At 34.7% G+C, this 23,459-nt stretch overlaps 1 protein-coding gene and 1 pseudogene across 1 annotated transcript; both read left to right on the top strand.

Moving 5' to 3' along the window:
• Window positions 1–404: 404 nt before the first annotated feature.
• Window positions 405–2,455, top strand: LOC121751328 (annotated as a pseudogene).
• A 15,845-nt stretch (window positions 2,456–18,300) lies between these two features.
• Window positions 18,301–19,999, top strand: LOC121751535 (alpha carbonic anhydrase 4-like). Its single transcript, XM_042146288.1, has 7 exons — window positions 18,301–18,527; window positions 18,624–18,841; window positions 18,929–19,026; window positions 19,100–19,202; window positions 19,381–19,545; window positions 19,688–19,741; window positions 19,880–19,999. The coding sequence occupies exons 1-7, from the start codon at window positions 18,329–18,331 to the stop codon at window positions 19,955–19,957; spliced, it is 915 nt and encodes a 304-aa protein (XP_042002222.1). The 5' UTR covers window positions 18,301–18,328; the 3' UTR covers window positions 19,958–19,999.
• Window positions 20,000–23,459: the final 3,460 nt, after the last annotated feature.

Raw genomic sequence — 23,459 nt, 5'->3', positions numbered from 1 at the left:
ATAGAACCTAGGTCAGATAGATAAAGGTCGGTTAACTTCTGTTAAGCTCTCTAGAGAGAAAATAGCAAATAGCAAGTCTGTATTGTTAGCTGTAGAAAACAGATCAAGCAATACAATTCTGCCCTCTTTTCTTCCCGTGGATGTAGATTTACCTCAGTAAATCGAACCACGTAAATTCTCTGTGTCGTGATCTGCGTTTTTCCTGCATTCACTAACATCAGAAATTCGCCGATTCTTCACATAGGAATATTAATATTTCCTCGCGTGCTACATTACACACCTCCCCTTTATATTTTCATGTGAACCCTTCACTCTTCTCTTCATCACTCTCTATTAACATCAATACATGAGAGAGAGAGAGAGAGCCTTCATCTCTCCTTGAAATCTTGCTTATATTAAGAGATATGTGCATCTCACAATCTAACAAACTCTTTAGGCTAAAACCTATAGTTTTCAAAATAGCACTAGTTTTCTTGCTTAGCATCACAATCAATAGAGACCACACCGCCACCCCAACCCCACAATCGCCACCCTCTTCCCGGCCATCGCTCGAAACGATGCGTTTTGATGGGAACCTAAGCTTCGAAAACATCCACCATGCATCTAGAGACTTCGGCAATAGATTCCATCTTATGCCCACAGCAGTCCTATACCCAAAATCCATCTCCAACATTGCCCAAATCATCAAGCATGTATTCAACCTCGGCCTCACTTCCCACCTCACCGTGGCCGCCCGCTGCCAACGGCGTGGTCATCGACATGGAGTCGTACAAATCCCCGGCCATGACGTTCCACGCCAGGAAAAACACCCCTACGTGGACGTCTCGGCGGGGGAGCTATGGATAAACATCCTGCATGAGAGCCTCAAGAGGGGCCTCACTCCCAAATCTTGGACGGACTATCTTCACCTCACCGTCGGCGGCACTCTCTCCAACGCCGGCATCAGCGGCCAGGCCTTCCACCACAGCCCTTAGATCAACAATGTCTACCGACTACAAGTCGTGACAGGTTGATCTGTCTTAATTAAAATGTGTGTTCTTATCATGTTTTGTTTATTTATCTTCCCTGCCAAACTGCCCCATGATTTATGCAGGCAGGGGAGATGTGGTGACCTGCTCTGACGAGCAGAACGCCGATCTCTTCAATGCAGCTCTGGGCGGACTGGGGCAGTTTGGGATCATCACTGAGGCCAGAATTGCTCTGGAGCCAGCTCCGACAAAGGTGATGAACAAAATCTAAGTTACTATAAAAGGAAACTGTACGAACCACTTAACTAGTTATAGCACTCCTCAAATCCTCGCAGGTTAAGTGGATCAGAGTATTATACTCTGATTTCGTCGCATTCACCAACGATCAAGAGCGTCTCATATCTCATTCACGAGACGCCTTCGACTATTTAGAAGGATTCGTCGTTATAAACAGAACCGGGCTGCTAAACAATTGGAGATCGTCCTTCAACCCTAGAGATCCAGTCCAAGCAGAACAGTTTACTTCTGAAGGAAAGATCTTGTTCTGCTTGGAACTGGCCAAATATTTCAACGTAGAAGAAGTTGGAGAGATTGAACGGGTGAGATTCATCGATCATTCAATCCCCCTAGTCCCTTTCGGGCCGTGCACGAGCTCATTTTTGTTGCTTATGATGTAGGAAGTGGACAGTCTTCTGGCGGAGTTAAGCTACATTCGTTCCACGCTGTTCCTGTCTGAGGTCTCCTACGTGGATTTCCTCGACAGAGTCCACGTGTCGGAGATGAAACTCCGAGAGAATGACCTGTGGGACGTGCCCCATCCGTGGCTTAATCTTCTTGTGCCGAAAAGCAGCATTCATGGCTTTGCTGAGGAAGTTTTCCACAACATTGTCAAGGATACAAGCAATGGCCCAGTTTTGATCTACCCTGTCAACAAGTCAAGGTACTAATCCAATTCCAAACCATTTTTTTTCTATTTATGGAAATGTTTCCAAAATCGATGCATATCTTGTTTTGGAATAGGTGGAAAAATGGCACATCCTTGGTTACTCCGGACGAGGATGTCTTCTATTTGGTCGCATTCCTGAGTTCAGCTATGCCGTCTTCTGTAGGGAGAGACAGTATGGATGCCCTTTTAGAGCGAAACAGTCGGATTGTAAAGTTTGTTGGTGACTCAAAACTCGGGATCAAACAGTATCTGCCTCATTACACCACCACACAAGAGTGGAGGGCTCATTTTGGGGATAAATGGGAGGTTTTCTTGAGAAGGAAAAATGGCGTACGCCCCCCTCGCCATCCTGGCCCCTGGGCAGAGGATTTTTCCGAGGGCCAACACCTTGGTACGACGGTGAAAAAAGAGCGGGAAAAAACAGTTAAAAATGTTAATAAGAGAGATAAATGAAGCCTTATAATAAGTGCACATAAGGGAATTAATGGGATTTGTGGAATTCTAACACGTGGTTTTAGTAGTGATTTGGCACATGTTAGTAGGTATCTTTCCAGACAGTGGTAACCAGAATCATCGATTCCTTAGGCCATCCGCAATACTGTCACTCATCCGTCCCTTAAATTACTATTCATGGGCCCCACTGTACTTTTTTACTCCATCTTTTAACTAAGGGATGGAACCTGCAACCCTCCGTCCCTTAACCGTCCCTTAAATTACTATTCATTCATTTTCATTTTTTATTTTTATTTCCAACCAAATTCAATTAAAAACACACACTTCATTAAAAATAAAATAAAATTACAACATAAAATAAAAATATACCTTAAAATTCAAAAATAAAACAACACTTCATTAAAATCCTAACAAATAAAAATGAGATAATTTAAAATACAATTTTAAAGAAAATTGGAGAGGGTTAGATGAAAATTTGAGAGGAAATACAATTTTGTGATGAGAGGTTAAATGAAAATTGGAGAGGAAATGAAGATGATTTGGGAAGAATAGATGTGTATTTGTGTGTGAAATGAGGATGAATTAGGAGTATTTATAGAGTAAAAAAAATAAAAAAATTGAAAAAACGGTAATATTACCGTTTTTTTATTTTTAAATTTTGTTTATTTAATTTTTTAAAAAAATGAATTATTGCGTCAGCGTGACGATGCCCACTCGCGGTCCGGCGAGTGGACTTCACGCATGGCGCCGGAGCGCGCCACGTCGCCTCAGCGCGTGGCGAGACGTCTCGCCATTCGTCACGGCGGGACGGAACGCGGAACGGGCTGGGGGCGAGACGGGGCGCTGCAACGCGTCACGCCGCCGTCTCGTCCCTTCGTGACGGAATACGGGCCACCCGCGTGACGTGTTGCGGGTGGCCTTAGTGTGACAAATAATTACAGCTTGAAGTCCAAGTGATTGTTAGCAGGAAGAAGCTAGCGGTTTCTATGACTTATTGATGTTCTTTCTTCCTTGTTTTTTACTCTTTGCGTTGTTATCTCAGTTAATATCTCTTTTTGTTTCAATTTTATTATAAACAATGGGCTAACATTGATTTTAGTTTAAGATGTCAAAAACCTGACTTTGAGTTCGAGACAATGCGTGACTTTGAGTTCGAGCCCCGGTACTTTTATGAGTCAATTAGAGAATTTAATAATTAGTGTTAACAAAAATAAGTAAATTGAAACTACTACGCTAATTAAAGAAAAGAACCTTTTTTCTCTTAATTGGAAAAGTAGATATGAATGAATGAAAGTCTCAAATGGTATTCTCGCATTAACTGTGATAAATACATTATGCCACTATAAAGACATGCCAATACAAGATCAAGATTCTGTAGCAAAAACCATTTTAAGGAAAATGAGTTTTTGATATGATGTTTCTACATCATGATATCTTCATTTTTTTTAATTTCCATAATTATATTTTGTGTTTTGATTAATATTTAATACTCCCTCTAATGCTATTTTAGATAGAGATTATATTAGATATATTTGTCTGTAGGGATCAGACTAGATCGGGTTCACTAATTACCAAGACCTCTTTATTCTTGAATAGGGAGCTCAGTCAAACTCCAACCAAGCGACTGATAATACATTCAAGATTACAACCAATCTCAAATACAGATTACAGAAAAGTAAGCTATCTATTACACATGTTCACGATAGCTTCCTATCTCCAGCTCCTTCAACCTGTACACTAAGTAAACGAGTCAGAAACACAAAGAAAACAGATCTTCTCAGATCTGTCACAAATAGACAAGAGAACTTAAGTACACATGAAAGAAACAACAATCAACGGCTCAGACACCCGCCGATGACACAGCCTATTCTCCAGAACTCAGATCCAAAGGAGTACCGCCGAATCAACCGGTGAATCACCTCACACTCCTGATTCCAGGCCAACACAACCCCTAAACACCAGATCTAACCGTTCAAGAAACAAGACCTCACAGAACACGCTCCAAAACAAAACCCTAGTTCACCAACTACTCAGCAACCGAAGTGGTTGCCTCCCTAATTACTGTAGCAAGCTCCTCTACACTTTCAACCGTGAGAGAGCATCAGAAATCCGGCGGAGAACCGTCGGAGAAGAAGAACAGAAGAGAGGGAGTGAGAGAACAGAGAGAGCGTCTGAGAGCGTAGAGAGAGAGTGAGAATATGAGAGTGAAATGAGAAAGACCAAGGGTCTCACTCTCATAACAAACACAAACCTGGATCCAACGGCTGGAGACAAGGATCCGAGTGAGAGGGGCACGTGGCGGCATCCAGGAGTAAGAGGTGAGTGAATTGGGTCAGGCCCAATTACAATACACATGGGCTACAAATAAACCAGGCCCAAATGAAGTCCACCAATATTCAACATTGTCAAAAAAGATGGAGTACGTATCTATCGAACGGTCATATATTCATACAAATTATTGAGTTTCTTTAATATAGATGTCTAATTGATGCACTTGATTTTTTAGTTACTACTCACTCCACCATTTAAATAAGCATTTTATTATTTTAATTTATCCATGATATATAGAATTATTTATTTTATTTTATTTTTAGTATGCGAATCTCACATTCCCTAACCTTTTGCATATACATCCACCGTAAAACTAATATTGAAAATAAGTCTCGCATTCTACTCACTTTTTCCCTTTACTTTTCTTCGCATCAAACAAATTCTTTAAGTTGGTGCCGAATCAAAAAGGCTATTTAAACGGTAGACAGTGGGAGTAGTATTTTCCATTCTAATAAAATATTTATTTTTTCCATTATAGTCTATTCATGCTAAGATAATACGGACACTCACACGGCAAAAAAAAGTAAGGTCAAATTTTCTTTCTTAAATCTGCGTTTCTATTTGTTCAAGATGAACACATATTTATTTGGAATTTGTTGGTTTTAGATATTGACTTTGTTGGTTTTAGATATTGACTGTGATACAAAGATACACTAACCTGGCATAATACAACCCAATGAAGAATGGAGAAATTAAACGGAAATACACTGAATTGAAATTACAAGGAAGAATTCGAAACAATAAATCGTAAAGATGTAATTTGTAAGCCGAGTCGAGGAGTCCTCTTTCCGCAAGACGAGATACGCCCCGGTAGTGCTCTCGGTTTGGCGTGTCGTCCCCAAAGATAAAACGACTTCGTCTCTGAAGTAGCAGCACCGCTAGCAGCAGAGCTCCGACGAACAGGAGTTAGGCGGGGGCAGAGCTTCGACGGGAAGATTATGCAGAGAGGGAAAGAGCATGTATGCAAGAATGCTTGTGTATGTTCTATATGGAATGCAATGGATGCATGCCTATTTATAGGCCAAGTCCACCTGCAGGGGCATTGATGGAGTCAACAGCCATTATGTGTGCCATGACCGCTTGACTGTAACCGCCGGGGGTTATTGACTGGTGCACTAGCCATTGGGAGCTGAAGAGACACGACGCACCTGGACATGCTACACGACGGGATACATCATGGACGTCGGGGTCCATCGGGGACCTTTTGTCTCCCGTTATGCGTCGGGGTCTAGCGATGACCTTTTGTCTCCCGTTATGCGTCGGGGTCCAGCGGGAACATGACGTGGACCAGACCCGTCAGGGATAGCGTGGTCTAAAAAGAATAAGCGGGGCTTGACCCGTCGGAGATAGTGTGGAGTTTGGGATGGTCTAAAAAGAATAAGCGGGGCTTGAACCACGCTCAACGACCAACTCCAAAGAACAACCCAAAGACCAATTACCAAGGCACCAGGCACCCGGTGCGCGGCTCGCGGCTTGCGGGCGGGCAGCGGCGGCGTGCGTGCGCGCGTGTGGGCTCTGTTACCCTTCTTGTTGCACGATAGTGATTACACATAATAATTCATCTTATTAAACACTTCATCAAAGAAGTTTATCATCCCCGATGTGAGATAATTAACACTTAGTTAATTAATCCCTTAGTTTTTCTCATAGCTCATTTTTAGCTTTATTGTGACCAACTTTAATATATTATTTCTCACTCACCGGGAATCGAATTTGAGAAAATGAATATACTACGGTCATCTACTCGGAACGTAGATCGTCGCTATTGCATTTAATTTCACAAAATTAAATGTCTTGTAACATTTATTATTAGTCAAAGTCGTTTGACCAAGATTCCAACAAAATTTTAATAAAATAATATATTATCACCGAAAATAGTCTTGAGGATAATATTAATTTTAGTGATGGAAAGTGGAATATTTTAATACGCTTTCCTTTTAATACCTTCTACTGAAATTACAATGAAACCTTTTTACCATGCGTACAGCTTGCAGACGGAAGAATTGAATAAGAAATTCACTTATAATTTCTTTTTTTTTTTGGATAGTAAATTTCTCTTGTAATTATGACACATAATCTTTACATGACCCATTTATAAATATTAGGATTTGAGACTCATTTTCCAAAAGAACTCTCATCGTTTTTCCAATTGTTGATTTATGCTTAGTTTAGTGAAGAACACCAATTCACGGCGGAGTTAGTCATCGGAAACCACCATGAGCTACGTTTATCGTTTCGCTGCGTGTCTCATTATTTTTTCCCTTCTAATTTCAATCAATGCTGATGATAGAAATGGTGAAGTTGGTAAGTTATCAAATTTTTATTTTTAGCAATCATTAATTTGGTGTCGTGATAAAATATAATTACAACGCATAGTGATCCTCATTAAACTAAATTAAATGGATAATCTCGACCAAATTAAAACTACAAGATGTTGTAATCTAATAGTCAATAAATTGCCACATAATGATAAGCAATATTTTCAAAAAATATTGATGAAAAATGATAATGGTATATTAGATTATAAAAAGATCACCACGTTTTTTCCTATGTCTTTTCTATTACAAATATTGCTGGAAAGTTTCTGGGATAAAAATACAATCTGTAACGAAGAGTGCCATATCATTTATAAATTTATTTTAAAATTTACTAATAAATCAATATATTGTAATTACAGATGATGAACATGAATTTACGTATTTGAAGAATACTCCCAATGGACCAGAAAATTGGGGAAGACTCAAAGCAGAATGGAAGTTATGTTCAAATGGAAAGTCCCAATCCCCAATAAATATAATCGGGGAAAAAGTTTCGGTTTCGTCTAAAATAGGGACATTGAAAAGAAACTATAAACCGACTCATGCTGTATTGAAGAATAGGGGACATGACATCATGGTACAACGATGTTCAGTTCACACTGTGTGTTTAAGGTTGCGAGTCGACAAAAATCTTAAATGTGATTTATTTGATATTTCTATGTTAAGGTTGAATGGAATGCAGATGTTATGGGCATGAACCTCACAGGTAATACGTATAATCTGCTACAATGTCACTGGCACATGCCCTCCGAACATACAATTAATGGGCGAGGGTTCGTATTTCCATTACATCGATTCGTGTTTATGTTATATCTATCATACGGCAATATTATACCTTCATTGTAGGTCCAACTTGGAAATGCATATGGTCCATAAGAGCTCCCAAGGGAAATTTGTTGTAATTGCTATTTTATACTCATGATTTAGGAAGTTCCGATCCTTTTCGTGACAAGGTTAGCGGTAAGGGTTGAATCGTCATTTTATAATGACATTAGCTTTTTTTCTTCTAAGTTACAACTCGCCTGCAATCGAACTGCAGCTTGTCTATGGTTTGGATTTTGGATTTATGTGTTCCACCAATATGTTCATCTTATGAAAAATGTACAAAAAGTTGACATACTAACAAAATAAAGTTTTATCATATGTAGATTTTGGCAAATATTAGTCATTTTACAAAAGGTGAAGAAAAAATTGATTTGGGTGTTGTTAATCCATGGGACATCAAGTTTGAAAGCAAAAGCTATTATACATATTTGGGTTCTCTTTCAGCTCCTCCATGGGTTCAATGGATACTGCTCGACAAGGTCAGTTTTTATAATTATTGGTTGATCCCCAATTTTCTAGACTCTACTATGAATCAGACAAATAGAAAATGAAATAATTGTTGGATGATCTTGAATCTTAATAGAAGTCCTAACGTCTCCATTTTAAATTAATTGGTGATAGAAGGAGTGACTCATAATTAAAATATATAATAGTTTCATTTCTCTTTATACTAATGTGGAATATTCTTACAGTTATTTTTATTTCATTTGCCTACACTTCACTTTTAATAGGTTGGACCAACCCTCTATCGAACGAATCCTAATTTAAAACTCATATATATACTACTTAGTTAGTTACTTGTTAGTTAGTTAACTTTAGGCCCCAATCGGCAACTTGCTCTCTGGTACCCGTACCATAGTACAAGTTCCATAGGATTCCATCGAATAACCACTTAATGATAGAAGGAGTAAATCATAAGACTCAAATAGTGGTTTCAATTTTCTTTTTACGTTGATATGGGATTGTTATAATTGGGTCATTTGTTTTGCAGGTGAGAACAACATCGAAGGAGCAAATTGCAAAACTGAGGGATGTCGTACATGATGTAAGTAGTACTTATAAATTAACTAGTATTAACACCCGAGCTATGCACGGGACATAAGAGTTTCAAATAATGAATATAAAATATAATAAATATATAGAAAATAAGAATTGAAAGCAATATGGAGATTTAAAAAAAACAGAAATGTACTTATCTGTCTCACTCAAAATGAAGAATTTATTACTCCTCAGTGAATGAAACATTTATGCAATTTTAATTTATAATCTAAGTAAAGTAAAAATAATAAAATTAATGACAAAAATTAGATGTGTGACTAATGATCTAAGAGTATGAATTAATTAGAATAAGATATACAAATAAAGAAAATATGTGTGAGTAAAGATGTTTATTGAAAGTGCTATGCAAGTCATTAATCCAAATAAAAGGCAAATTAATATATAAATTTAATAGCTTAATTTATAAAAAATTAATTTGAAAAAAATAAATGGAATACTAAACATATCCACATTAAATATATGAATAATTTAAATCATATAAATTTAAAACTTCTTTGAGAAGTCAAGTTAGAAATTTTGTATTATACAATAATCACATTTTAGTTGACTGTTTATTTATTTCTTTTAATTTCATACCATAGCATAACTTGATATACATTGCCAAAGACTAAATGAATTTTTTATATTGGAAAGAATAAATTTCTTACTTCCCGCCACATATACGTATAAAAAGTAAATTACTACTATCACTTAAAATAACGATAATATTTTATGCATCTTGTTTGTTTTGAATAATGTGAGAATTTACACTACTCTTTATATTAAGAAGTTATACAAACTTTATAAGTTAGATTTAATTTTAAATATATATAATGTCATCTTATTCCTTAGTTTAATCTATAAACTTAGTAGTATTGTTTAATTAGAGGCGAATTAAAATATAAGAACTAAAAACTTTAATTGAGTAAATATAGGATGGAAATTGTAAGCATTACATATATGTGTTGTCGTTTAGCTTGTAAATTAATTCGGAGAAAAATATTGCAATAAATGATTAAATCTCAATTTTAACCTAAATAAATGGAAGGCAAACTAAACTCTCTAGCACAATTCCAATTTAACTCAAATATAAGTCTAGTTAATATATAAATTCAATAACTTAATTATAAAAAAATTAATGGTAGTGCACTATTTAAATGTGTTTTAAAACTTCTTCAAGAAGTTAGCATTTTATTGGGCTATTATTTGTCCAATTGTTTTTGCCTTAAAAAATTATTTTTGAATAGAAGACACATCATCTTTTCATTTCCCTCCAAAAAGGGCATTAAGGACTTTTCATCAAACTTGCACTTAGATTATTATGATAGATTATGTTATTAGGATACACTCATTAATTGTTATCTTGTGAACATGGGTTACATATTTTTTCTTGAAAGTAATTAATTTTGTCAATCTTTTTTAACACTTTTTTTTAGTAAAGATAAATTAACAAAATTTGTATATACAAAATGCCCTTCAATTTTAAACTGATTTTTGTTTGAACCGGTTTTTTTATTAAATATTATTTTTATACTAAATTACCCTTTTATTATATTTGTAAAGTCAAACACTACTAAATTACCGCAATTATATATGGTATGAAGTTATAAACAATCATGGCAATAAAAACGTTCCATTATTTGGGAAAATTTCATAAATTGAAGTTCTTGACTTTTTAAATTTTCAGTCTGACTAATATTATATCGTTTAAAAATAGAAGTAAATTTCATAAATTGAACTTCTTTGACTTTCTAAAATTTCTATCTAACTAATACTAAATCCATCCCACAAGAATATGCACTTTTTCCTTTTTAGTCCGTCCCACAAGAATATGTACTTTTTAATTTTGGAAAGTCTTTTCTCTCTAATGAGGTGGGAGTGACGGATCTAGGAATTCTGATATGGGGGTACGAAAAATAATTACAATGTTGTAAAGTTTCAAAATTCGGCTAATTCTTTTTATTCACTTTATTTTGCTTTCACAAATTTTCTGTACTTTTCAAATACAATTTCTTTCTTTCATCGAAAAACTTCATATTAAATAAAATAAATAAATTATTCACTAGAAATATAAATATCGATGCTTTGTTCAGAATATATTACATAGAGGTTAATTTTATAAATTTTTACTAACGATACTTAATTTCATAAACATCTATTAAAAATAGAGTAATTATTGGAAACTAAATACTACAAATAAAAAAATTAAATTTGAAAAGAGCATGTTAGTTCGTATTGAATTAATACAAATTCTAGAAAAAGTTTGGAGAAATGCATGAAGAGAATATCTATTAAAAATAAAGTATTTAAGAAAATTAGGAGTGCAACAAATTGAGTTGAAAAAGAGCATTATGTATTGAATTAATTCAAATGGAAGTTAAATAATTATTTAAAAGTAAATACGAATAAAAAAAATTAAATTTGAAATGAGCATGAGAACATCTATTAAAAATAAAGTATTTAAGAAAACTAAATAGAAGTTTAACAAATTGAGTTGAAAAGAAAAAAGAATTATGCATTAATTACTAATACAAATAGAAGTTCAAAGGTGTAATACCCCGACTTTTTCTACCTTTTTATTGTGTTCTTGAAAGGATCGTGAATCAAATTAATCTAATTAATTCTTTTCCTAGTTGACTTGGTCACCAAATATTCCTTAGTTCAAATTTTAAATAAAGATGCCGCAGAAATTTTCCTCCTCTGTGATCTGCAAATAAAATTCCAAACAAATACAATTAGTCAATCTCAAGTTCAAAAATATATATATATATATATATATATAAAAGAACCGCATCCCACTCCTTTCCCACGTTCATAACCGTTCCCCACTCTATAAATCCCTTCCGAATCTAAACCTCAACAAACTCCCGATTATACTCCCACACTATGTAGTATATTAATCTCCATACCCTAATCTATCTTCACACAAAATTCGAAGTCACTCTCTACACTTTTGAATTGCAAAAATTTCCTAGTCACTCTCTACACTTTTGAATTGCAAAAATTTCCTCAAGCGGCGGGGGAAAGCAGTAGGAAGAAGTTCATCTTTTTTCTCCACCAAATCCTAATTTCACTATTGGGGAGAACCTAAGACCTTGACCTTTTGCCTGAGCCGATTTGTTCAGTTAAGGTATAAACCTTCCCCTTTATCTCAAATCTACATACGTCAAGCATATCACTTTGTTGCACCAACCGAAACTCGAAATCGAATTAAAACAATCAGCTTAATCAAACAAAACAATCAACATCAATCGAGCACCACAATTGAACCTCCAACTGTGACTGATCGGAAAAATACGAAAGAAACGAGAGAGAGAGAGAGAGAGAGAAATGGGTTTTAAACATGTTTATGGAATGGGAGTACTCAATCCCTTTTATTCTTTGACATTAATTTTATTCTTGTTTTAAAGTGGAAATGGAAGGGGCACGTGTATTTGTGAGGGAGTATTTTTGGGATTACTTGTTTTGATTGGAAATTGTTATACATTTAAATTGTGTACTTTTTATATATACTGACTTTGGAAAAATGGGGGTACGTGTAAGTGGAGAAAAGGAGTAGTTGTTTTCCTTGTTTGTTTATTTATTAAATGAAGAATGTGGTGGAGTGGGTACGTGTTTTAAAATGGGAGGAATGGTGGATTCAAAAGTGGATTGTAAGGGAGTATACGTGTCTTCTGGAAGGGAGTATACATTTGTTGGTTTTAAATTTTTTTTTATATTGTTTGTAAAGTAACGGGGTTTGGTTGATTAAATTGTTTTGGGCAGGTTCTTTTAAGTTTTGGCAGGGGCCCGATTTCTTCTAAAATTTCTTGGGCCAAGTATGTTGATTTTTATTGGACTATTTGGTGTCTTAATCTTTGGACTATTTTAATAAAATTTGTTGGGGTGTGAGCGGATGAAAGTATAATTTTGTTGATACTGTTTCGTTTAATTGAGGAATCTTTTTTTTGACGAAAGAATGAAGGATACTTTGAGCACACGCACGTAGGATGCATGCATTACTTTTAAATTAAATTATTTTGCAAAGTCTAATTTTGCATATCCTGATATTTTAAATGGGTGATTTTGCATGCTATTTGAGAACGAAAAGGATTAGCAAGTGAAGGAGTTAAGCGAACGAGATGGGTTTTCTTTTTAAATAAGGACTATGTCCTAAGTATATTTATTTTTGCAAAATATGTTTGTCATGCCATATTTTTGTGTTGCTATGGGACCTATCTGAAGTGGCTTTTGCCATATATGGTTAATCTAATTCGGGTCTGACTAGGGAGTGATTCCCTACTCAGGCTAGTGTACACCCCGTAGATCGTGCACTATCTCTTTGAGTTGGCCGGTCTAGTGGCTTGGAATGTGGCCACATTCCTTGTCATGTATGTTCAGATATGGTATGGTGATGTTGATGGTGTTGAGGTTGATGGCGATGATGATGTTAGTAAAATGTTTTAGTGACTCGGGCTCTTTCAAAGTTAAAACCCCGAGGTCACTCGTTAATGGCATGATAAATATTTTTATTGAAAATGTTTCCGGCATGAGTCCACTGAGTGCATCAAGTACTCAGCCATGCATGTGTTTTCCCTATGTGCAGGTTGAGCGGTGACGAGCGCGGTGGGTGTTGAGCATAAAAGTGAAGAATGTCTATCAAATGTCTAGAATATGTTGTGTCTTCATACATAGCATTATTCTACTCTCGAAATGCTTCCGCTAATTCTTGCTTCTTTTGAGTTCGTGTATTGTTGAGATATTTTCATTTGGAGTTGTTGATTGTTGAAATGATACTCTTATTTTATTCGAGCTATTCCCGTTTGTTTCGAGCTATGGTCGAGTTGTGTTGTTTTCCCCTTTCTTCCCCGCTTCTTTAACCCTCCCCTAGTCGCGATCAACCGTGTTTTCTATCCTTAGAAAATGCGGGCGTGACAAAGAGTAGCGCATGGGGCGAGGATTCGAACCTAGGCCTCCATGCAAAAATATTGCATCTTTACCACTGGGCTACTGATAGTTTTTGAAAATGCAAGACTACATTTTATATTAATCCATAACATTTTGGGGGTACAGCTGTACTCCCTTGTTCCTATGTACATACGCGCCACTGTGGGAGACTCATTCTCCACTAACAATATTTTAATTACATTTTCTGTCTACCTCTTTCTTAATTTACCAAATTTACATTAAAACTCGTGTCGAACCCAAAGTGCATATTTTTTGGGGACGGAGAGAGTATTATCATTTAACAATGGAATGATACCGTTAAATTTCTAAAATTTGTTTCTAACTATTATCATTTTAATTTAGCTTTTTACTTATATTATATTATATAAAATTTTTTCATGATTTTCACGGGAAAATATAGAGGATACAAGAAAATCGAATTAACAATCATCAATAAGCTATTCCATGGCAAAGAGAAGTTATATATATACATGTACTCATTTTTACAATTTACAATTATAAAAATTATATAAAATAAAATAATTAGATGCGAATGAAAATTTTAATTTATTTTTTATCCGTTATATATCATATCTAATTTATTTTCAGACTTATATGTGAAGGTGTAGAGTATAAAAAAAATCGATTCAATAATCATCAATTATTTGAGTGATAGTATTAAGAAATAAAGTATATATACATGTATAATTTCCATCTTAACAATTAATTAATAATAAAATAATTAGATGTGCATGACTATTATCAATTTAATTTAGTTTTCACCATTATATATTATCATACCTAATTTTGTTTGATGATTTTGACATGAAGATGTTGAATATACAATGTAATCGACTTAATGATCATCAATCGATTTTATCGAATTGGCGCTGAGAAATAAAGTACTACTACTACTATATAACACATGTAGTTCTTCTTATAATTTACAATAGTAAGATTTTTTAAAATTAAAATAATTAGATGGGAATGATTATTATCAATTTAATTTGTTTTTCACTATTATATATCATATTTAATTTCATTTCATGATTTATGCACGAATATGTAGAGTATATAATGAAATCAACTTCAATATAGACAATTAATTGGGTAATATACCAGTATTGTGAAATAGAGTATACATACATGTAGTCATCTTTACCATGAACAATCATCATATTAATTTTTTTTAAAAATAATTGGACGTGAATGACTATTATCAATTTAATTTGTTTTTTGCTACTATAATATGTCATAGAGTATACAATTTCATTTCATATTTTTTGTGTGAAAATGTAGAGTACACAATTAAATCGACTTAATAATTATCAATTAGTTTGATGTAATAGCAATGGGAAATTAAGTACATATACACGTAGTCATTTTTATAATTTACAATCTTAAGATTTATTTAAAAATAAAATGATTGGATGTGAGTGGCTGTTGTCAATTTAATTTGTTTTTTTCACTATCATGGAGTATATCATATCCAAGTTCATTTCATGGGTTTTGCGTGAGGAATATGTAGAGTATAAAATGAAATCGAATTAGTGATCATTAATTAGTTGAGTGATATTAACACTGAGAAATTAAATATATATACATGTAGTCATTTTAATAATTTATAATCTTAAAATTTACTTAAAAATAAAATAATTGAACGCGAATGACTATTGTCAATTTTAATTTATTTTTCACTATTATATTTCATATTTAATTTTTGTTTCATGATTTTTACGTGAAGATGTAGTTTATACAATGAAATTGACTTAATGATCATCAAATATTATGTGATACTAATAATGAGAAATTAAGTATACATGTATTCATTTTTATAATTTACCATCTTAAAATTTATTTAAAAATAAAATAATTAGACATGAATAACTATTAAGATTTTACCTTGTTTTTAACTATTTATATACTCTCTATTTAGTGTTTTTTCATAATTTTTTAGTGGAGATATAGATTATACAAGTAGATCGATTTAATTATTATAATTAGGTAGTTGGGGATAGCACTTAGAAAAGTATATATATCGATTTAATTATTATAATTAGTTAGTTGGGGATAGCACTTAGAAAAGTATATATATCGATTTAATTATTATAATTACTTAGTTGGGGATAGCACTTAGAAAAGTATATATATGCATGTTGTTATTTTTATATTTTTTTAATCATAATAATTATTTAATAATAAAATAATAATTTTTTTTTGCTATACATAATATAGGAGCATTTAATTTCGTTTCATAAAATATAAAGATAACGAGAAGATTACCAAATAATAAATTAATAAATAATTTAAAAGGTCGTGTATAGTGAAAAATAGAAGCAGAAATTATATATTGTTGCCTACACGGCTACACCATTCATGTAAATTAGTTGAGTAATTATATTAATGTCTAGATACAATGAGTAAGAAATAATTAATTTTTTCCTAAGTTTGTACTTGTAAATTTAATAATTTCCTAAATGATCATGTAAGGGTAAATATGTAATGTATTAATTTCATGAATCATTATAAATTTATTACAATGTAAAATACCTAAAATATCCTATTTTGTATATACTGTTTTGTTAATTTATCACTACCCTTTTTTTTCTAATGCAGGGTTTTGAAAATAATGCAAGACCATCTCAACCGCTCAATAATAGAGTCGTATCGAAGTATCGCCAAGACATTCAATGAGGAATTTATGGTTAATTTCATAAATGGTTACTAAAAATAGTTATATCAAAATGGTTACTAAAACTTTGTTTTGGTTCAAATAAATAGTACTTTATATTATTTGAGGTATAATTTGTTTTTATGTTTAATATTGTTTCATGTAGAATTTCTATATTATGCTTACTCATTAAAATAAATGACACATTACGCATATACAAACACAACGGTCAAATTTTCGATCCATTTGAGCTTGCTTAATTTTTTTTGTGTGATATCTCATTTGTTTCTTCAATCATGGATTCATGAGTACAATTTAGATTTTTTGGTGTTGTCACTGTTCGATATTCTTCAGAATTTTCAAAAGACTGTTGTCTTTTTACGTTGGTAATGAGGCGTACAATGTCCTTTTGCATACGATTTCTTTTTTCTTGGATTTACAAACCAAAAATAAATTCGGTGTCTCATATTGTTGACATGGTTTGATTATTTAGCTCAGATTGTTTGTATTTAAGAACTCAATTCTCTATAGTATTCTCCAAAAACTGAACAATAAATTTGTGTAATGTTATTAAAGGTAGTAATTATTAAATCACTATTGTACTCCTAGTAATTATTAAATCACCATTTGATGCTTCTTCAGCATTTAATATCCAAAGTGTTGGTTTAGGGTTAACTTGAAAAAAATATTATCTGTCTGATATTTGTAATCACTATTTGCTTGAAATTGTATGTATTATTATATTGCATTTCTTTTAATTTATGGAATATGTTATGTTGTACGGATATAGAATAATTTTATACTATTATAAATTTAACATATAAAATAGTTTATATAATTTTTATATATTATTCACTATATTCGAATTAATTATAATTTTATTATTATTAAAAATTGAATGGGGTCACTATTGAAAGTAAAACATGTGTCAGTGTATGTGGATGAAAGAGAAATGAATATTTTATTAAAAAATTGATTGAAGTTGGGTGAATGAATAATGATGGTCACGAGTGATGATAGTCATATAGAGAATAAATTAGACGAGTGGAGAGATACGAGAGAGAATGAATTAAGTTAATTGGGTAATGTTTTAACAAAAGGGAAATGACTCACTTTAGCTAGAATATCTCAAAAGAATATGAGTCGCTTATGTTTGACGGAGATAGTAATATTTTCCATTTTCCAAAAAAATTAGATACTATATAACTAATATTTATAGGCTTTTACCATAACATATTCTATGAATTTATATTAAAAACATTATATTAAAAGCAGGCGTCTATTTATGCTAAGTTAATAGAGACACGTCTAAAATAATTAAAAATGACAATGATAGATAATATCTATGACCCTATGACTAATAATTAATCATGTATATATATTGGCATACGATTATTTCTTTTAAATGTATTCGAGATAGTGTGATAATTGCTTACTGATAGATAATATGATTTGTTGCATTGATGAAATATAGTACGGAGTATATATTTTTTTAACTAAAAAATCAAATTTTATTGTTATCAAGTAGATAGAAGGTAGACTAGGGCACTAAATATGAAATATATAAATTTCATAATAATTAATCAAAAATTTATGTTTTGTCCATATTTGTCCAAGATCAACACAATATGATTTATTTGGTATATAGTATTTAATAGTAGTAGTACGTTTTATTTTGAATACCGTATATCGTTATTACAATTTACTAATACTAGTATTCATAATCTTGTAATTGTGACGCATACTATTATTCATGATCTTTACATGACCCATAAATATTGGATTTGGGAATCATTCTCCACAATCTCATTAGGAATTCAAATTTCTCATCTTTTTTCCATTAATTGCTTTTATGTTTAGTATCAATTGTTTGGGATCACTTATTGAGCAAAAGGCCGAGGTAGTGAAGAACACAAATTCACGGCGGAGCTCGTCATCGGAAACCACCATGGGCGGCCGTAGGAGCAGCTCCGTTTATCGTGACATTGTGTGTCTCATTATTTTTTCCCTTCTCACGGCCATCAATGCTGAAGATCATAATAGTGAAGTTGGTAAGTAATCAAATTCTTATTATGGATTGCAAATTGTGAGTATCATATCAATTACTCATTTGTTTATTTTAAAACTCATATATATTATAATTACAGATGATGAACACGAATTTACATATTTGAAGAATTCCTCAAAGGGACCAGAACACTGGGGAAGTCTCAAAAAAGAATGGAAATTGTGTTCAGTTGGAAAGTTCCAATCCCCAATCAATATTATCGAGGAAAAAGTTTTGGTTTCGTCTAAAACCGGGACATTGAGAAGAAACCATAAACCGGCCCATGCTGTATTAAGGAATAGGGGACATGACGTTATGGTATGACGACGTTCAATTCGCAGTGTGTGTAGATTGTGAGTTGACAAATATCTTAAATATGATGTTCTTTGATATTTTTGTGGTAAGGTTGAATGGAATGGAGACACTATGGGCACGAACCTCACTTACAATCTGCTACAATGTCACTGGCACATGCCCTCCGAACATACGATTAATGGAAGGAGGTTTGTATTTCTATTGTATCAATTCGTATTTGTGTTAGTACTATTGCATCACAATATTATACCTTGATTGTAGGTATGACTTGGAAATGCATATGGTCCATAGGAACTCCCAAGAAAAATTGGCTGTAATTGCAATTTTATACGATTTAGGACGTTCCGATCCTTTTCTTGACAAGGTTAGTGGTAGAGGGTTGAATTATCATATTGCAACATTAGCTTTTTTCTTTTGAGTTACAATTCATACACATTCGAACCACAACTTGTTTGTGGTAGGAATTTTGAATTTGGGTTTATCTTATGAAAAATGTAGAAAAAGTTGACGCACTAACGAAAGAAAAATTGTATCATATGTAGATTTTGGCAAATATTAGTCATTTTCTAAAAGGTGGAGAAAAAATTGATTTGGGTGTTGTTAATCCATGGGACATCAATTTAAGAAGCAAAAAGTATTACAGATATATGGGCTCTCTCACAATTCCTCCATGCACAGAAGGGGTTCTCTGGACACTGATCGACAAGGTTAGTTTTGTATATTTTTTTTAAGATATCAATTAATCCTTGATTTCCTAATATGAATCAAAGAAATAGAAAATGAAATAAACATTAGAGTATGATCTTACACACATCATGCTCTATTGAAATTGAGCCATTTGTTTTGCAGGTGGGAACAATATCGAAGGAGCAAATCGCAACACTCAAGAAAATTGTACATGATGTGAGTAGTGTAAACTAATTCAGATATTGAGACACAATCATAAAATTTTTATCTTGTGGGCGAATGTTATATATTTCTTTCTTGAAAGTAATTAATTTTGTTAATTTTTTATAAATATGATTTTATTTTCTAATGCAGGATTTCGAAAATAATGCAAGACCACCTCAACCTCTCAATGATAGAATAGTATCAAAGTATTTCCAAGATATTCAATGAAATTCCATGAGAAATTTAACTAGTATACCATTTCATTCTATTTTGAAAACCAATTGATAGAAGTATTGCAAAGACATTCAATGAGATTCAATAAGAAATTTAGCATACAATGTTTCAATTCATTCTATTTTGAAATTCCGTACTAATTTTATTATTTGAATATTAATCAATTATTGATTTCAGCGTAACACAGATATTTAATTCTGCATAAATTATTTTTTATTTCTCTCTAATGTTGATGTGGAGAAACCTTCCGTGGCGTTAGTGTCATTTTAAATTTAGTTTTTTTTTATAAAAATATATGAATCACACAGGCTATGTTGTGATGCACTTTCGCACTAAACAAATTCAATCCAATAATCTGTACCCTACTTATTGAGTCAAAGTTCAAAGCTAAATATTAAGATGCATTAGCAAATATATTCGATGTATAAAGGCATTACATACAGAAAATCAAATTTTTATTGAATAATTATCAACACAATAAATATTTACCTTATTTCAACTTTTACACCGTCATATGTAAAGCCTAATTTAACATTGATTATTATGATTATATTAGTTTACAATTAAGCTTGGACTTAAGACATGTCATATACTAATAGTTTAAAGAAAAGTGAAATTAAAAATAAAAGAGAGCAAACCCAAACCTTGAATTGGATAATCACAACTTGTGTGTTCCAATCCAACCTGTATCTTGACTCGAAACTCTTTGGCTTCCGGCCGGTATGTCACTTTTAGTCGGGTGAAATACTTCATTCACTCCCTTCATTCTCCCATTCCCTTTATTCTAAGAGCTTCAGAGTTTCGAGTGAGTTTATGAGGTTTGGGAAGTTTGACTGATTGTTTTGTGTGAATTTGTTTGGGTTGTTGTAGCTGTGGTGTTGCGCTTTCTGTTCTCATCTTTAGATTCTCTATAAATTTAGTGGTACATGGTTTGGTTATGTTATGTTTGAATTTTCAATTTATATTACGTTTGTACTTCTAATTCTATTTGTATATTTGTAGATAGAGCATTCATACTAATGTTCTTTTAGATTATTGTATATTCGTTTATTGTTGTGATCTATCAAGAAGTTGGTCATCTCACGCTGAATAGAAGAGGTCTCGGTTGGAGAGTGGACCCCAACACACTTGATCATTTTAGTGGTATCAAAGCTATGAGGGTATTCATTCGGACACACTGAGTCACAAACTATGATATGGAGATATTCCTTGTTGCTGTTCTTAGAGCATCAGCAATGGAGGCGTCAAAACCGCGACGCCGATTTTTCACCGACGCCGGTTCTGACGCCGAACCATTGCGACCGGCGTCGGGGAAATCGGCGTCAATTTCGGCGTACCCATGCCGATTCGTGTGGTGACGCCGGTTCTAACGCCGATCCTCACGGCGCCATTGTAGGCCCGGATCGGCGTCAGACCGGCGTCAGAATTTAATTTTTATTTTTTTTTCGAAAACACTATATATACGCGCTTTGAACGTCATTTTCATTCGCACCACTTGTTTTAACGAGTACTCTCTCTATCTTTCTTTCTGTACAAGATCAATAACGAGCAATGGAGAACAACTACGCAGGAACTCCAGTGACTCCCGGGGGATGGTCTCAGACTCCCCCGACTCCCGGGGTAGGGTCTCAGACTCCCCCGACTCACGGGGTAGGGTCCCAGACTTCCCCGGCTCCTGGGGAGGTGGTTGGCCTCCGATGACCGGGTACTACAACATGTACCCGTGGCATCAGATGATGCCGGGGTGGGCACCCGGCATGCAGCCCCCTATGCAGATGATGCCGGGATGGGCACCCGGGATGCAGCCACCGGCGCAGCAGATGATTCCACCGCCGCAAGGGACGTCCGGGGGGACAACGCCTATCGGCCGACTTTTGATTTTTCCACCGGTTCTTCGCACACATCGGCCCCAACGGATGCACAGTATACAAAGACCTTCTCCTTAGCGGACTTGGGTTTTGATATTAACGAGGTTCCGGAAACTCTCATTCAAAGCTAGGGAGTAGGGCGGGGTAAGAAGAAGGGCAAGGCCAAGAAGGTCGGCGAGTTGTCGCAGCCGGAGGAGGATAGCCGGGTCCGGAGGAAGTGGACGGACGCGGAGAACGTTGCGCTTGCCAAGGCGTGGGTGAGTGTCTGCGATGATCCTCTCGTTTCGAACAACCAGAGGATCGTCAACTTGTGGGCCAAGATAGCCGCAGCCTACAGGGCATTTTGCCCTGAAGGGAGACCGCGCACCGGGGAGGAGTGCTGGAAGTGCTGGGACCGAATCAGGCCTAGCGTCTCTCGATTTTCGGGTTTGTACGCCAACGCCCTCCGCATGCAGACCAGTGGCCAAACAGAGGAAGACTGCAGGAGGATTGCGGAGAGAGCCTACCCCGATCCGCAGAAGAAGTACTATGAGTTCACCTACTGGAACTGCTACGTTGTGCTCAACGAGTCGGAGAGATTCCGGGCAGTGTCGACGCTGGCTGGCCGAAGAAGCAGAAACTGAACTATACCGGAGATTATAGCGGCAGCAGCGGTGGTTCGACAGACCTCCCCGAGACGGCCCAGGAGGTCCCGACCCCTCGTTCGTTCGGTCGCCGACCTCGCCCGGTTGGCTAAAGGCGGGCGCAACAGGTTGCGAGGGAGGGCACCCCGAGTTCCCAGGGGGTCCATTCGGCATCCCCCCTCGGCAGGTCTACCGAGGAGCTCAAATGGTGAAGACCTTAGCCGACTTCCAATCGGCGGTGGACCCCGAGGTGAAGGATTATCTTCGTGTATTGCTCCAGAGCCAGCGTGAAGAATTGGAGGCGATGAGGAGGGAGACCGGCGGGAATAGCCACGGCGTAGGTGGCGACAGAGGCGGCGGTGACGACGGTGAAGAAGGGCAGGGCGACGACGGAGACGAGGACGACGGCGAGGAGTGATTTTTTTTACTTTTTTAATTGTACTTTTTAATTTTTGTACTTTTTTAAAAATTATTGTACTTTTTTTTAAATTTATGTACTTTTTAAATTTTAATAGTATTATTCGAATTTCCCGTATTTGTCTCTTGTAAATTAAATTCCGTATATTGATACGATTGTAAATTAAATTATATAATTGTTATTAGTGATGTGGATAGGTAGTGGGAAGGCTATGTGAGAGCTATTTGATGTCCAGTTGATGTTGCAGAAGAATTTTAGTGCTGATGATGTGGCAGTATGGAGGCTATGTGAGAGCTATGTGAAGTCCAGTCTCATTGTGGATGCTCTTATGTCATGCGTTTTAAATGTGTCTGGAAAGTCGAAGTAGTCTTAACCCTGAGTTATTTATTTTTTTTAAAAATAGTTACCGTTACATATTTCTACTGAAATTTTACATGTGCTCTTGGAGTATGTTAATTTGATAGCCTACATATTATAACATTCTAAAAATTATACTCCTCTCGTCTCATAAAATATATGCATTTGTAATGACACGAGAATTAATGCACAAAAGTGTAAAATATGTGAGATGAGGAGAAGAGAAGTTA

Source organism: Salvia splendens, chromosome 10 (genome assembly GCF_004379255.2).
Source record: "Salvia splendens isolate huo1 chromosome 10, SspV2, whole genome shotgun sequence".
Taxonomy (NCBI): Eukaryota; Viridiplantae; Streptophyta; class Magnoliopsida; order Lamiales; family Lamiaceae; genus Salvia; species Salvia splendens.
Note: the sequence above shows the minus strand (reverse complement) of the source record. Positions and strands in the feature narration are given on the sequence as shown.

Excerpts from the sequence above, each read along its gene's own strand:
- LOC121751535 (XM_042146288.1), top strand. The coding sequence starts at position 18,329 with ATGTTTAGTATCAATTGTTTGGGATCACTTATTGAGCAAAAGGCCGAG. Across the intron at positions 18,528-18,623 it reads AGATCATAATAGTGAAGTTG|ATGATGAACACGAATTTACA; the intron begins GTAAGTAATCAA and ends TTATAATTACAG. Across the intron at positions 19,546-19,687 it reads TCTGGACACTGATCGACAAG|GTGGGAACAATATCGAAGGA; the intron begins GTTAGTTTTGTA and ends TTTGTTTTGCAG.